This window comes from Falco rusticolus, chromosome 18, assembly GCF_015220075.1.
Source record: "Falco rusticolus isolate bFalRus1 chromosome 18, bFalRus1.pri, whole genome shotgun sequence".
Taxonomy (NCBI): domain Eukaryota; kingdom Metazoa; phylum Chordata; class Aves; order Falconiformes; family Falconidae; genus Falco; species Falco rusticolus.
Window position 1 is genome coordinate 5,773,093 of NC_051204.1, and position 16,949 is coordinate 5,790,041.

At 46.9% G+C, this 16,949-nt stretch overlaps 1 protein-coding gene across 1 annotated transcript; it reads right to left on the reverse strand.

The window, feature by feature from the left end:
- Window positions 1-129: 129 nt before the first annotated feature.
- WNT9B (Wnt family member 9B) lies at window positions 130-16,749 on the reverse strand. Its single transcript, XM_037411572.1, has 4 exons — window positions 16,655-16,749; window positions 7,526-7,782; window positions 1,880-2,145; window positions 130-986 (listed from the first exon to the last, which is right to left on the reverse strand). Exons 1-4 carry the CDS (start codon window positions 16,747-16,749, stop codon window positions 510-512), a joined length of 1,095 nt encoding a protein of 364 aa, XP_037267469.1. The 3' UTR covers window positions 130-509.
- Between the last annotated feature and the right edge of the window lie 200 nt (window positions 16,750-16,949).

Sequence of the window (16,949 nt, forward strand, 5' to 3'; positions counted from 1 at the left end):
CTGACAATCCCCTGCTGCCAGAGTCCTTTTGCCTTGGTGCAGGACCACAGCCGTCCTGCCACCTCAGGATCCAGGCTCTTGTTAGTTGCCTCCCCAGTCCCTTAATTCTCTTCTCTCCAGGAGCCAGGGCACAATCCCTCAGTATTTTGGTGTCACCACCCCAATGCACTTACCTAAGTGCAAGTAAGGCATGGAGGAGGGGGTTATTACTGCAGACGAGTACAAGTTTTAGCCCGAGAGAGATATTTTTGACTGCTCCAGTGTTTCTGCTGTCCCCATGTTACCCCCCCTCTCTGTCCCTCCTTCCTTATCTGATACCTGACAAACTCTCTGGTTTTCACCCCTCATACAGGGGCTCTCCCCAGATCGGAGGCTCTCAAGATTGAGATGATCGGAGCACTGGACATTTTTGGTGCTTGCCTTTGCCCTCAGCCCACAGTAGAGAATCATGTCTCTCTCTCTCCCTACTGCTTCCTTGTGCTCTAGGACTTGAACCTCTGGAAGTGTCCTTACTGCTTGCAGCTGTAGACCACCTCCTCCTGCATGCACTGCTGGCACTCCACATAGCAACACCACTGCACCTGACAGTGGCACGAGAAGGTAACCAGCCGGCTCTGGGTGTTGTAGCCTCTTCCACAGCACATGCTGTCACAGTTGCCTTCTCGAGAGCAGGTCCTCCCGGCGGTTCCCAGGGAGTATTTGCTTGGACGACAGAAACTGGGGGAGTCTTCCACATACACCAAGTCAGTAGAGCGTGGTGAAGCGGGGTGCTTGGAGGAGTGGCTGTGTCTCTGTGGGCCAGCCAGCTCCGAGTGTCCCACAGCATCATTGGTGGTGCTGAAGACCTTGACAGCATCATCGTAGCGCAGCTTCAGCAGTCGTCCAATCTCATGGAAAGGTGAAAGTTGCTTCCAGCATGTCCGGACAGCACATGAGCCGGAGACACCATGGCACTTGCACGTGGTTTTGAGACCATTTTTCACAGCCTGATGAGAAAGAGAAGTGGTAGTCATTATCTGCCAGGATCGTGAGCCTACTTCTGGGTAGAGGCCACACCTCAGACTGCAGACAGCCTGGAAACACTTCAGTTTTATTAGTATTATTCCTATTTCATGGAAGAGAAACTAAAAACCAAAACAAAAGAGAGTACTGACTACAGAGCTGACTGGTGAGCCGGAGAGCAGAAAGCCTGAATGAGGACAAATGGCTGAATACTGATTAAATTCTCACTAAGCCTATTTGGAATAGCTGGAGTAGTCAACCATAAAACTGAGTATTTCCAGCATGGTGGATTCCCTTCAGTATATTCAAATGAAGACAGTGCTCTAATCGAACAAGTAATTTGACTCAGTAAACTGAAAACAATGATTAGTCAGTAGCCTGTAGCAGACAGTCTAAGATGTTTGATCTAATGGTCTCCCTGACCCAAACTTGTCACGTGATTAGTTCCGTAGGAAATCACCAGCAGGTTCATCATTGATCTCAAGAGTGTCAACCCTTTATCTATTTGACATGTCCCACCAGCTCTGAAGCTCTAGCTGTTCTCAAAATTCCCTGTGATGGTGGCATAACCCATGGAGTAACTCAGCTGCTGAGTTTTACGGCTGCTGCTGCGTGCATACTGCTGTCACTCAGCCCCTGGTACCGCTAGAGGATGCAGGATGCTACTCTGCCACTCAACATGCATCTCCTTACACCGGAGTTCAGGAGACTTTCCAGGGAGCTCTCAGTACCGTAAGATCCACAACACACGGGTAGACGGGTCTGGTTTGTGAGTAGGGACAGCGAATACCCCTCTCGCAACAGCCTCAGCTGAGGACGGGTTCGAAGACGCACTGAGTCCTAACCTCATTCTAGGCCTGCTAGTGCAGCTCCTCACCTTGATCCCAACATTGGTGTTGTGGATGTCCACCTTGGCCCGCAAGTCTTTGCCAATCCTCTTCTGACCCAAGAACTTCTTCAGGAACTTGGTGCTGTATTTGAGGTTGTCTCCACAAACGCCCCATTGCCAGGCCTTGCGGTTCTCCAGGTCTGGGGAGTCATCGCAGGTGCAGCGCTCCATGCGCCCAGCACTACACGCTCTGGCTAAGGAATGGGTGAGAGCTGCAGAGGACACGGCATAGAGGAAGGCAGTTTCCTTAAAACCTGCACAGGGGAGGGATTAGGAGAGGGTAGGAGCAGGAAAGGCAAAATAAGGCGTTTATCTGCCTCACTGGCTCTCCTGACTAGAACTATGCATGAACTAAGCCCAAGCACAATACTTAGAGATACAAAGAGACAACACACTGCCATTACCCGCACACCATTCCCAGCAGAGAAACTCAGTATCATGTTTGAATTAACTGGTGTAGTGACACCCCAGTCTCTCCTGGTGGCTGTGAGTGACTCAATACGGGGACAGGAGACCACTCCTGAACCTAGGGATGGGTGGCAACAGCCAAACGGTCCTGGGAAAATATTCAACTGCAAAAAACAACAGTCATGAAACTGTTTTCCTCATCCTCACCACAGAGCTGACGGGTACGAATCATCACTGAAATCATGTTGTGGCTTAAAATCAGGAAATATTTAGTAGAAACTGAAAAAAACATTTCAAAAATCTGACCTGTTGTTTAAAAATGTGTTTCATTGGGACTGCATTGGCACAGTAGTAGTATTTCATATGGAAAGATCACATGTGGTTTGACTAGGAGAGGTTCCCTGCTGAAGGACATCTTGGGCAAGGAGGACAACTCTCCCACCTGTGAGTGGGTTTTCTGACTTACCTGTGATAAATCACCTGCTCCCAGTGACCATGGCAATGCTTTCTGAAGCTATCCTCCTTCCTAAAGGAGGCTTCCCAGCTTGACCACGTTTGCCCTGAGGTGTGTGACCATGACACACCATGACATTTTAACCAGGAAAGAAAGTACAGTGCCTGAATAGGAGTTCAACCTGAAGACATCAACATACCCATTCCTATCTGATCTCATATGACACCCGTGAGCTCCACAGAAGTTCCAGAAAACCCTGATTGACACAAACCTAACCTAAACCCCAAAATATTCCTATTTAGTCCAGGGGAAAATCTTAGTATTTCCTCCAGAGTTCATTTGCAGAAAACAAAATTATTCATCGGAAACTGCTTAACAAGCCCACAATTTAGCAAAGAGTGCAAAGAAGAGAAAGACAGGTGACTGATCAATAGCTCAGAGTGAAGGAATGGATAAAATTGGCTGAAATAGAAAAATCTTGATTTATAAAAAATAAAGCAATTGGACATTGCATGGAAGAAAGCACAGTGAAGCAAACAAATATTCCACATTGGAAAATTCCAAATTTCCTTCCACATCAGAAGGAAACAGATCTGTTTCTCAGAAAAAATGGAAGAGAGAACCACAGAGACCTGATCTAGTCTTGCAGTTAGCTCTGCTTTGAGCAGAATTTGGAAGCCCCTCTAGAATTCACCCAGTCCAACTCCCAATTTTCCCATCATTCTATTCCCTCAAAGAATTCCCATCCAGCTGTAATAATAGCTCAGACCACTGACTTCTGAGATCTGAGTTCACCGTAAACATGACCAGAGAACAGGAAGAAGAGTTCTTCTGATAGCTATCAGTAAGAAGAATAAAAAACAAACTAATCGTGAATGTAATGGAGAGGTTGTGTTAGTGACTTCAATACAGACTTCACAGGAGCTCTTTGGAATTCCAAAATTTCAGATGAAAGATCTAGCAACAGTAAGGATGTGGATGAGAGAGTCAGGAAAATGTGGAGGAGGTCAAGGAGATCAATCACCAAACTACTTCCTACCTCACCATTTCAGTTGCTCTGTCACTGGGACAAGTAACTTGCAACTAAGCTCTCCAGTTGATGATGCTCTATAAAATCTCTAAGGGTAGTGGAAGAATAATGAAAAAATGTCACAAAATCCATCAAAAGTTTTGGAAAAGCTGGTATAGGACACAGTAAATACAGATTATGGATAGCAACACAACGCTCACACATTTTCCAGCAGTGGCCAACGCAAAAGAAGGAGCTAAGAGAGGATGAAATATTTGAGATCGAAAATCTGAAAAATAATTCCAGAAGTTAATCTCCAAGTGCTCAGCTGATTCCCAGTATCCTATCTGACATACTGATACCAGAAGAGAGGACAGCATTTCAGAAACACTTTCCCATACCATATAAAGCTAGCAGTACCAGTCAGCTCCACATACCCTGCTAAATCTGACTTTGTGGAGTACCACACTGCTTCTGGTATTTCTGACCAGTGATGGTTTTGTTTCTTCTGTGGCACTCCACGTAAGTGCTGGCTAGATGTCAACCCACTGGAAATCAGAGAGCATTGCTTGTGGTGAGGCCACTGCAGACAGCAGTAACTGAAGATAACGAGCATACTTTCAAATCGTCTCCTTCTTCTCCCCCCTCTTCCACCTCCTTTTATGGCAAAGGTTCAATGCCACCAGGCTGCCAAATGCTTGCCTGAAAAGTCTAAGATGGTTCCTTCTGCTTTGTCATAAGGGATTGATCACTATTTAATTAATTCACAAATCACATGAGTAATGGAATAACTGAATGGTCCTTAAGAGCTTGTGGAATAACAATGAGTCGCAGAGGAGCTGCTGAAGCTGGATTTTCGGTAGGACACAGCACAAATGAGCAGCAATCAGCTCCAAAAAACATGATTTGAGAAGATCTAAAGAGAAGTTTCTCCATGGGTCCTGTGTACCTGTCCTCCTGCTGTGTCAATGGAGCTCTTGTCACCATAGCCCATGGAGCCTGGAGCTAATGTCCAGGCTGTCAGGGTCTCTTTTAGGGATGAGTCATTATCCTGACCCCATCGACTGTGTTGCCAGTGACTACGCGAAATTTTAAACACTTGGTGCAAGAGGGAACATCTAAATGCAGATGTCTTTGCTGGGCAGTTTGATTGCAAACATCCAGCATGGAGTTGAATTTCAAGATGCTGAAGCAAGCCAGCTCCCTCTGGTAGGACCTTGCACATGTCCAAGTCTTGCCCTGAGCTCGCTGGAATTATTTCTTAGCTCAGCAGCCTATAAATACAGAAAGACGTTTGCTGCAATGGCAAGACACTATTCTGTGGCATGGTGTGCTCTAGACCACAAGGAAAACTATAATAGGAGGAGTTTAGCCATGTGGTGATTCTGCCAAAGGAAAGATGCCCAAGGTCAAAGATTTTTCAATGTTACAATAAAGACAGCGTGAGCGTTTCAGAGCAAGTGGAAGAGGCATCTTTTGGGGAGAAAAAAAACCAAGACAAATTTAAAAAGCAAGCAAACAAACAAATAAGCAAGCAATCAGAGCCGACCAGAAAGCTAGAGAATTGTAGAAAGATTTAGGATGGAAGGACTCCTCAAGGTCTTTAATACAACCTCCTGCTCAAAGCAGGGCTAACTACAATGCCAGAAACAGTTTTTCAGGGCTTGTCCAACTGAGTTCTCCAAATCTCCAATGATGGAAATTCTGTCTCTGAGCCACTGCTCCTGCGCTGTGCCATCCCTTGCTTGCTCATGACATCAGTGAAGCCACTGCTGGAAGGTCAAAGTATCTAACCAACGCGAAGCAAAAAAATGGATTAATGGATGGAACGCTTGTAGGGAGCTCATTTCTTAAGGAGGTTTCTCCCTGAATCACCTTGTTTCAAAGAGAGCAAAAAAGATGGTGGCACCTCTAGAAGCAGGAAAAGTGTTGGTGATCCAAATCAGTCATAGCAGGTTTTCAGTTGTGATTGCAAATTAAGATTGGCTTTTCACCTATTACAAAAATGAACCATCTCACTGGGACACGATCTTTTTTCCCCTTTTGCACTCGTAAGACCATTAAAAAATGTTAAAAAGTCTCTGTTTTTCTTGACAGTTTCTCTAAGACCATGGCAATATCAATCACTTAATCATACCTAAAACTCTTCATAACTACTTGGGCGAAAGGAGCACAGTCCATTGCCCGACCAGCAATTTCCAAGGCAGCGACAGGAAAAAACAGGAGTAGGAATATGTGAGAAACAGATCAAAAGTGGCAGCTGAAAGTCTTCATGTTCTTTGTGAAAGAAATAACCTATTTGCAAGCTAAAGGAAAATGAGAACTAATAATTGCTTCCAGCCAACTGTCTTCTTATAGAGGAGATGTATACGGCATACTTTTCTGTATTAAATCATCATTTGATCCTTAAGATTGTGTAATAAAAGTTTTCAAACACTTATCCTCATCTGCCAAAACAGGTTTTAAATTACAGGTGATATTTTATTTTGTCAGTCAGGAGTCCATGGAAATGTTAAGGCATGCCACCACGAGATAATTAAATGTTTTCCAGCTATTTGAAGATGAGGATTATTCAATTGTCATTTTCAAGTTCTTTGAGGTTGATGAAGGTAGGGATGTCAGAAAGACACTCAAAATGATCACAAACAGCTTCTTTCACAGTGTGCTTAAAAATTCACAACGGAGCCTGCAGTGAAGTAAATCTGGTCTTGTATGTGCTGTTTTACTAAAATATTAACTTAATATTTACTTCAACAAAATCCGATCATTTGAAATGGAAATGATAAAAAGTTTCAATCCCAATGCTAATTAAAATCAAGATCTTATTTTTTAATTAAAAATTACATTTAAATTTCATCAAAGTTAATATTGGCTTATTCAGGCCCCCTTTTTTTAAAACATGAAGTTACTAAACATTATCAAAGGACTGAAAGTCAATAATACCGAAGACTGAAGCTTAGTAAATGTTGCTAAACATTACGGAGGGGCTGAAACTCGGGAACAGGCAGGCAGGCATCGTTTGGGTGAGGACGGGTTTAGCAACACGTACATGCAAGCTCTGGGAACTTCTATTAAGAAACAGTTTCAGGGTTTGTCTTCATTCTATTTTTCTCAAGGTCTTCTGTTTTGAAGGATTTATTATGTTCCCTCCTACTTCAAATACAGAACTTACAGGGCATTTTCTTCCTCTGAAGCATGTTGTGAACCAGAAACCAGTGGCTCTTCTGTCTGCTCTGTGCAAACTTCTGCAGAGACTCCAAATATACGTGAAAGAGTCTTAGGAGATATTTGTCAACATGCACTGCAATGCCTTAATACCCATAAATAGCTTTTTGCAACAGTAAATTAGGGTTAAATTCTTTATCAGAGATCTACATACAAAATATCAGAAGAGCTAAAAAGGGTCTTTTCCTAAAGTGCCCCTTAGCAAAGCACTGACTCTCATTTTTCACAGTATTGTCCCTGATTGCCAGCCAAGGAAGGTGGTCAGTCTAGGAATCTCCGGCCTAGGACAAGAATCCACAAGCCAAGGGTGTGAACTTCCTTCTGCTTTTCAAACCGTGACAAACCACGCAGGAAAAATGAGGATAAGACATATTTTGTGGCAGAAGAGCCCAAATTGCACAGCTCCCATTTCTGGGCAAAACAGATGATTTTTGCACCCCCTGGTTACTGCTCCCGCTTTGCTTAATTTGAGATGCATGTTGCAGGGGCTGCAGAACCAGGTGAGATTGCGCACTGCAAACAAAAAACTACCTTGTACCTCGCTTCAGCAGGCTGGTCCGTCCCTCCAGGCTGCAGTTCCAGCGCTCGCTGCGGAACTGGTACTGGCACTCCATGACCCCCAGCCGGATGGCATCCCGCAAGGTCTCCGCCAAGCCAGGCTCCCTCCGGCACAGCCTCTTCTGCTTGCGGGACAGCTTCAGCAAGTCACACTGCTTCACGTGGACCTTCCCCTGGGCAGAGTTTGTGGAGGGTCCCAGGGCTGGGAAGTGGGTCAGAGCTTCTTTCCCAGTCAAGCTGAAAGGAAGCAGAAAAAGCAGTGAGGTACGGAAGCAGGCAGTCACGGAAAAGGTGATCAGAGGGCAGGATATGCAGAAAGCTGCTGGTCAGGGTGCTTTACCAGCTCAGAAGATTAATCAATACAGATTGATTTGATCTACTATGCAATCTCCACCACACACAAGGCAAAGTAGCAGACTAATGCTGTGGGGAGAAAGGAGAAACGCACATGTGTTGTCTCCAGCAGCCTCAGGTGGGAAGTTCTCTTGACTCCACCAAGAGGACACAGTTACAGCCCTGCAGCTTTGTCTCCTTCACAGTGCATCCACCATCACCTACAGAGATTTGGTTTACTCGATGGTGCTGCAGGTCACTGTATGTCACAGCTTTGTGCCAACTCCATGAAGTATTAACCACGTCCTTCCAGGGTTTTGTGTACACGGGTACCATGCCACTAGACACAGGAAAGACACAGGGAGGCATTATCAATGGCCACCTTCCTAAAGTAAGCGTGACTTTTGCTGGAAAACATTTTCTTGCTGAAAAAATAAAGGAAAGGTCAACTAAAAACCTATGGCCTAATGCAACAGCAATGCACTTACATGTGTTTATACGTAATTCAGCTGAAAAATATCTCAAGTTTTCAAGGCAAATGGTTTCATTTTTCATGGCAAGACAATATTCTTGCAAAATTTGTCTTCCTTAATAGCTTTAGGATGCTTGAAAACACAGAGAAATTACTTTGATGCAAGGTTTGAGGGCTGGGAACAGTCATGCATTTGCACAACACTAATCAGGAGTGCCTCTCGTTATTACTAAACAGGTGAGAATCACAGAGTGCCTCAGCCACCCCCAAAAATACCCAAGCCAGACAGATAAATGGAAACATCCTAGAACATTTACTTTTGGACACCTCTCAGCCCCAACATTAACATTTGCAGAGTATGCCTTCCCTCCCCCAAACCCTGCTGTTTTCTTTGCAAGTCCACAGGTAGTGCAACGTGGGCAAAGAGATGAGCCAGCTGGTTCTTGTTCCTCTCCCCCAGTGAGACAAGTGGGGCTATGCTGCTCCACAAAGCCACTGTGGGAGTCGGACAAGCAAAGCTGGATAGGGAGGGATGCAATCAGGAGCAATCTCTGAAGCATGTCTACCAAGACTCTCTGGTACTGCCCCCCCCCAGCAGCGCAGCCACCTGTGCCCTGCACAGATCAGTGCCCAAGCAGACCAAGCCAGATGGAGATGGGCACGAGTTAGCAAGCCAGTACAATGCCAAAGAAGCAATTCCCCACAGCAGTGTAGGAAGGGAGATCCTGCACCTCTGCACCATTATCAGGTTCCTTGTGAAAGGAAAATTTACACAGCTAAATTACCCGGCCAGGTTTGACCGGGCACGTCTCCAGGTGCGTGTTTCGGCACAGCAAACGCCAGCCTGCGCTGGTGGAGGGAGGAGAGGGCAGCCTGTGCGGGTGAACAGGACAAGTGGCCACATTGTCTACCACACTCCAATTCACAAGTAAAGAATTTTAACCAATAGAGGTGACCAAAATGAAAATTTACCCAGCTCGACAAAAGACAGGCATTTCTAACACTCAGCTGTTCAAGTGAGGGCGATACTCTTATCAGGGATATTACTTCCGTTACAGAGGATGCAAGTCAAGCACAGCGGCTTCAGTTTTAGTCCTCCAAATACTTTATCGACATCTATTTCTCAGCTAGACGTCTGGATCTCTCTGTAGTCAATCCAGTCTGTCCAGGCACAGCAGTTATACCACAGCTCCGCTGACCTAACCCTGCAGTACTTCGGCATGCATTCTCACAGCAGCCTACAGTTTCCAGGTGCACTCGCACATCGGTAATTAGGAACAAGTATGATTAACTAACACACAGAAATCATCCAGAGACCTGCAAACTGCAAACTAACCAAGAACCAAGGAATCACTGTGAATCACACAGCAAGTACTAAACTTCAGAAACCAAGAGGCTGAGGAAAATGTTTCAATCCCATTGTCACTGCTGAACTGGGGGACAGAAACATGAGATGTTCCAGTGGGAGCCAAGAAATAAACAGGCAATACTGGAAACACAGACAAGTATTTGGGGTCAGGTTTGGCACAAGAAACTGGAACTAGCATGGCTTGACGAGCTTCAGAGAGAAATTCAGACTGCACAGCTCAAAGCCCTATCTGGCACCGAACACTGCACAGAGGGGCCAGCAACAGCAGGTGCATGGGGGACACGGCAGTCCTGAGCTGGAGGAACTGTGGTGAGGGACACAAGAGTGGCAAGTGAGCAAGACCAAAGCATGATGAGCAAGCTTGAGTGCTTTGCCTCGCTGTGGTGCTTAAAAACCGATACACGTGTTCATTGGAGTTACATTTCTCTGAGTGCATAAGCATGTGCTGTGCACAAGCTCCGATGCTCAAGAATGTCAAGGTATGCCAACTCTAGCATGGGCAGGGAGAGGTGTAGATGTCAACAAAAGTCTGACTTCTGAGGAAGGTTCAAACTGTACCTAACTCACTGGGACAATGCTGCGTTCAGGAAGAGATGTTGCTGTTTACATCAGCTGGGGGAATGACAACATGCACCCAGAAAGTCAGAGACCTGGTCTGACCCAGGACAGCTGTTCCTATGATCATGGACAGGGACTACCTCAAGGATGGCCATCAGTGGCCAGTGAGATCTGGGAGAAGGTGCTGTTGCCATTCTCCTGACCTTAAGGATGTTGGATGTTAATATATGTGGAAAACTCAAATAGAATAATGATAGGCACCATAAAAACAACCTTTGAAGAATTTGATTCCATTTTCAGAGCAATCTCAATAGTGCACAGCAAATACAGCCTGGGACCACACACAGAGCAAAGATACCAAGTCTAATTCATCTTTTCCACTATGCAAAGCAAAAGCTTCATGGGAAAAACACTTTCTAAAATTGGATCCAGCAATACCTTAAATTCTGACAGAGGTAATGCAGCACCCTACACAAACAGCTGGTTGCACAGGCAAGTTTAGTTAATGCCTCTTTGCTTTTAATTTTAGTTGTGAATTTCTAAAGTTGCATCACACAAAGTAAATTGGTTTTCCTCTAGAAAGGGAGGATGGAAATAACCAGATGGAAATAATGCATTGAGGAGTAAACAAGCAGTAAATTGGTTAATCTAAGACATGTGACTAAAGCCACCTGGAATACACCTTTCTGTGAAAGTCTCCCTCATGTGAACTATCACTCTCGTTCCCTAAGACAAGTAGATGTTGGCATGAAAAAATACACTGCTGTGCTTGGAGGCTTTTACAGAGTTCGGGATTCATTCCCTAAGATCAGTGCACAGACAGAACTCTCAAAACTAGTCTCACGTAACTTTCAATTTAGGTAAGTAGACAAAGAAATTAAAGGAGTCGACCAAGGTCATGCAGTTGACCAGTGGCAGAGCTGAGAGAAAAGCCACTCTCAAGAGTCGTAACAGACACAACCAGGATCACCCATATGAGCAGAGGCTTGTAGGCTCTAACTATAACTGTGTTTTATTAGGGTAAAACTAACACAGGAAAAGATCAAGATCACAGTACGAGAACATTCTCACAAGATTAAATATAAAATATGCAGATATTTGCAGTTAGGCAAACTGGGTATCGTTTTTAGATGATTTAGAGTTTATTATCTACAGATCGTAAGGCAAAAAAAAATAAACTCTTTGAATTAATGCACACCTGCTAGCAATCTTAAAGAACAATAAGGATCTCAAACTTTTATTTCTCTCTGCTTTTCTGTCTAAGCACTTTGCTAAATTAATCTATTTCCTTTAATCTCCTTCCAGCCACATTCCGGCTGCTTAAGAGACTTTTAATGAGAGCCTGTTCCTGTGCAATGCCCAATGTCCTCTGGATCTGAAAAGTCTTAAAAAACCCTAAAAATATGCCTTTTCTACCTCTCCCAAGCAAGGAGAAAAATCAAAGGGAGCCACAACAGTACTCCATATCTGATTTCACGGGCCTTTCATGTTCCACAGAAATACCTACACCCCACAGATAGCTGCAACGAGCGTTCGGAAAAGGCTGAGAGAATATGGGACGACGAGAGATCAGATCCAGGCCACTGCAGTGCACAACAGGTCCTCAGCTCTCCTCTCTCCCCAGCAGCTCAGTGGAATAGAGTTTTAATCCTTTCAGAAGCAACACTATTGAATCCTCAGCATCTGCCCCCGGACAAATGGATGGCCAGCAGCAGGGTTGCGCTGTCTTGGCCAGATGAGGTGGTCTCCCATGCTTCGTACCACCCGCTGTCTGCAGAGAAGGTGGCTGAAATCCTCACAGCAGCATCTCAGGGTGAAGTATTGATCTCAAATGTTTTTTACTTTTCTCTATCAGAGCTGTCATTTCAGACCCTCTAGCAGGTGGCTTTATACCTGTTATCCTCCTGGTTTGCTGTCAAGCTTTCTCACAGCTCCTCACAAGGGAAAAAAAAGCTTGAATTAAAAACTCAGGTGAGGTTTACATGAGGTTGAGTTGAAATCCTTTGTATTGGGCTTTTCTGCTTGCTGCAAACAGTTTTTGCGACCAGCAACAGATGATGCGTCCAGATACAGACTCAGCTTTTAAAAATAATTCTCCTGAAACTCCACACAGAACAGCATACAAAATTCTTACATCAGAAGAGCTGGCTGGTTTGGGCTGAGAGGTGTGTAACCTGGTGTGAGGATTTAGCTGGGAATGGTTGCAGTTAGTGCCTACGCGCCAGCTGACCTGGGTCACTAACTGCAGCTGGGTTCCTCACCCTTATCTGCTCTGGGCTCCACAGCCTGGGCATACTTGGTTTAAGTCCTTCCACCTCAGCTCAGTCACATGAAATATCACCGTGTAGCTCCTGATCTCAGGGGCAGTGCGCTCCCTGCTGCTGCCCTCCAGCCCAGGCCAGCAGTCCGGTCAATCATTACATGGGAGATCAGATCTTCGGTCTAACCCTGGACTGGCCGCATTCCCTGGAGTGTTCCCTACAGGAAGCACTCAACGCCCAGCGGGATGATTTTTCAGAAAATATGATACCCTGAGACAGTTACTAAAAAGAATCTGGGAACTGAAGATAAAAGGCATCCATGAAAAGCCCTTACCTATTCAATGCATCTGTAGTCCCACATCACCTCTGCTGTGGCAATCACTGCACGCTCCACCTTCTCAAGTCTCAGCTGAAAGTTGCCTTCCCTCTCCATTTCTGCTCTCTTTCTGCTAGTATACTCTTTTAAAATATCCCAGTATTCTGTGACTGACAATGCAAAAAAAGATTCTGTAACAAATCCTTCTGATATACTGTACTTTAAGGAATGATTACGCAACCTGTAAGTAATATAAGCATTTAATTTATCTGCTCAACAGGAAGAAAAACATCTTCAGAAATCTTTCCAGGAGCACTCAGAACTGGACAGCAGAGCCCTGACTTGCAGTAGATTTGGTCGTTTAGATTTATCAGGGAAATGCTGCAATAACAGTTACCAAAGAAAATGTAAGAACAGAGGTAACTGGCGAAAATCAAAGCTTACTCATCATCTCTAGAAGGATACAGGGGAGGCAAGGACAGCATTTTTGAACACACTTATATTTACATTAAGATGTCATTTGACATATTATGCTATTTTCAAAACTATGCAAGCCCAAGCTTCAATACACCTGCAAGTCGCATGTTGCTTTTACTCTCTAAGGGCCCCCCAAAAAATTACTCCATCCTGAAAAGAGCAACATTTGTGCCACTGACTTCAACAGGAGCAGAACTAGCAGTAAATACAGAGGACACAGGTAGGCTGAAGTAAGAGGAGCTGTGAATCAAGACAGCACATCATGTGAAATTCCAGGAAGCCTGGCGCCTCCGTACCTACCACAGGTATTTCAGGATGAGTTATAAAGCAACGCTCCAGCAGATCCAGCTGCCCACAGAGCACAGGCCAAACTGGCCCATGAAGGAGACATGCTGCAGCCTGCTCCATGGAGGTCTCCCCAGAAGAAGGCTTTCATCCAGATTGGTGCTTCTGCCTACCCAACCACATCCTACCAGAGGTGGGTCTCCTCTGCATTCTGCCCTGGTCTCATTCTAGGGAAAGACCCTCTTAGACTCTGTGCGAAGCTCGTTGCCCTCCAGCACACCCTAAACTACCTTTCACTTTGTGAAACAGCCCCCAAGAAGGCAACAGGAGGCTGGGAGCTCTGGGTGAGGTCTAGAGTGACTCCCACCCACCCCCTGAAAGAAAAAGCATGGCTAAGACGAGGGGAGAATAGCTTACAGGAGGCTGCAGCATGGGGGAGGACTGAAGCAAGGGTGAAACAAAACAAGCACGAAGGAAACTGAGGTGTGCACTGTCTGTATACAAGGGAGACAGCCACTCCTGGATTCCTGCATCTAATGAGCCAGGCAAGCCTGACATAACCTCAGCAACAGCGGGACCACATTTCATGCAGATTATTTTCTCCCCTTCTTGTAGAAGTAGGCTTTAATTCACCCCTCTGCAGACCCAGCACTGGCAGTTCCAGGTCTGTTCAAGCACAGCCGGCACACTGACACCACACAGCCAAACCACCCCCAAGACTGGGAATGTGGTCTGCTGAGACCTGCCCACAGCTGCCATTGCTGCTCCATTGTAAGGCTGTGTGCACTCTGGCAAGACTCTGTTTTGTGTATTTACAGATGATCTTCATCCTTCCCGGGCCCTTGGACCATTTTTGCTGGACAAGCCTGTACACCTCTTGCCTTACCTTTGTCCTGATGGAATCAATCCTGAATTTACTTCACTGCTTTCAGCCAGCAATACTTCACCTTTGCCAAATCCCCTGCATGCAAGAAAAAGGGCTCAGGTCCTGTCTCTCCAGACAGCCACCCAAAAGCCTCCTTCACTTTTTGTTACCTCTTTGCAGGTTTTCTCAATTAAGTGTTTGGAAAGCAAAGATATGGCTCATGTGTCTCACAAGTCTCTCATAAATCTCTCCTATTGGCCAAAACACAGAGGTAGACCGCTGAACCAGGATCTAAAGTCCCCTCCGATTCCGTAGTAATTTGGACGTGAGATTGCTTTTCTCCCAGACTGAGCCATATCAGACATTCACATCAGGACTTTTAAAATATTCAGGTTCCTCTCTAGTCTATCAACTCAAATTTGTATTTGAAAGCACACGTGCATCGTGTTATTAATCACCACCAAACACTCCCTGAGTTCTTAGACTTCAGTTTCCTTCTTGTATTCCTTGTGATTTTTAAATGGAGAGGTGAGAATATGCAGGACACACCTGTGTCAAACCCCTCGAGGAAAAGACATTAAAAAGTGAAACTACAGCCTCAGATCCTAAGCTGTGCATCATCAGGAGGCAGCACACCTGGATTTCCTATGCCCAAAAAGCAGCTTATACCACACAGATCACTGTCACAAAATGAAGAATCATTCAGGTTGCTTTAACAACAGAGTCCAGCTTGAGCAATAGTAGCTGCTTCATGTTAGTGACCTGAAAGGGGAGCACAGGTACATTCACTTCCACCGAATATAACGTGTGCACCTGCCCCTGTGCCTGGGAAGCCAAACCCGCACTGTGACGCAGCTCCTTGACAGAGCACGTGTGTATACACACTATCAATGAGCAAGGAAGGGAGAGCCCCCCCCTGCCCCCCACCCTGTCAGCAGGTGCTTAGGCAGGAGTTAGGCTAAATGATACCATTAATAAACTTGAAATCCAGCTGTTTTAAGAAAGCTTTGCAGCAGAAATTAAATACCAGTCATTGTCGCAGCCAACTGACAAGCCAGCAGAAACTTGCACGCGAATGCAGGGAGGTGTCTGGCATATGATGGGAGGATCAGCAGTGAGGGACCAAGACCCTCCAGGAGTGTAAGTCAGCACAGATCTGTCCAGAGGGTCACGGCCACACACAGCAGCGCCTGAACGCATCAGTTTGTGTCGCCTCTGCACTCACTGCAACAAATGCACTAACAGCTCTGGTTACTGTAAGAGTCTGAAAAAGCTGTCTGAGAAGCAGCTGACTCAGAAAAAAACCAAAATAAAACAAAACACATCTTCATGGAAAACTGCGTTGAGCCAGCCTGTTAAAAAAACCATCTTTGCCTTTAACCCAAGCAAACTAAAACGTGAGGGGAGCACACACACTTGGGGACAAGCACGCCCAAGTGATCCTGCACAGTATCCCAGGCTGGAGCATCAGCTCTGCCTCTCTGCACCCAAGTGCACCCTCCATCCCTGGGCTGGCTTCAAGCCTCATGGAGCCCCACAGCACCCACATGCTGCCCACCCCTCTGCTGAGCCCTGGCTCCCACCCCCAGCCCCCTCCTCCCACTTTCTTCCCTCCAAGGAAGCAGCCTGGAGAGAGGTATCAAAGCCAGCAGCTACCCAGGGCTACCTCACACCCCGGACAGAAGCTGAGCAGTGCAAGGAGCACTCATAAGCAAATTCGAGGAGTATACATACACAAACAAGACGATTTTTTTGGCTATTTCTTCCAGCTAGGAGCATCTTACACCCCGTTTTTACGTCCTGCTCTTGTGCACCTTGATCTTTCCCTCATTCCCTTCCTCCGGGGTGCCCAGGAGCAGAGTGGGGGCTCCTGCCGACACCCAGCACCCTCGCCCCTACCTCCCACCCCTCCCCTGGCGGCTGCGAAGATGCGCGGGGTGCTGCAGGTGCGCGGCCCGGCCGGGCCACCCTCCCGCACCGCCGGGCAGCCCCGCGGAGCCTCCGGCCTCCTCTCAGCACAGAATGCGCGGAGAATCCGCGCTCCCTCCCGGGATCTCCGCGCACCCTGCGCGCTCCCTGCCAGGGTCCCCTCCCCGCGCACCCTGCGCGCTCCCTGCCGGGCTGCGCGGCGCGGAGGCGGCGCCGGGGGCCGAGCCCCGCGGGCAGTGCTGACCCGAAGTAGGCGGCGGCGGGCGGCGACGGCGACAGGAGCAGGAGGAGGAGGAGGAGGAGGAGGAAGATGCGGCAGAGGGCGGCAGCGCGGTGCATGGTGCCTGGCGGTGCCGCTCCGCAGCTCGCTGCGCGGCCGCCCGGCGCCGCGGCTCTTTAAGCGGGAGGCGGGGCGGCCCCCTCCTCCCGTCCCGTCCCGTCCCGTCCCACAGCCGCCGGCGACGCCGTGGCGGACGGCGCCGGGTACCCCCGGGGCTCCCTGGGGACCCGCTGGCCCCTCCGGCCCCCGGGCACGCCGT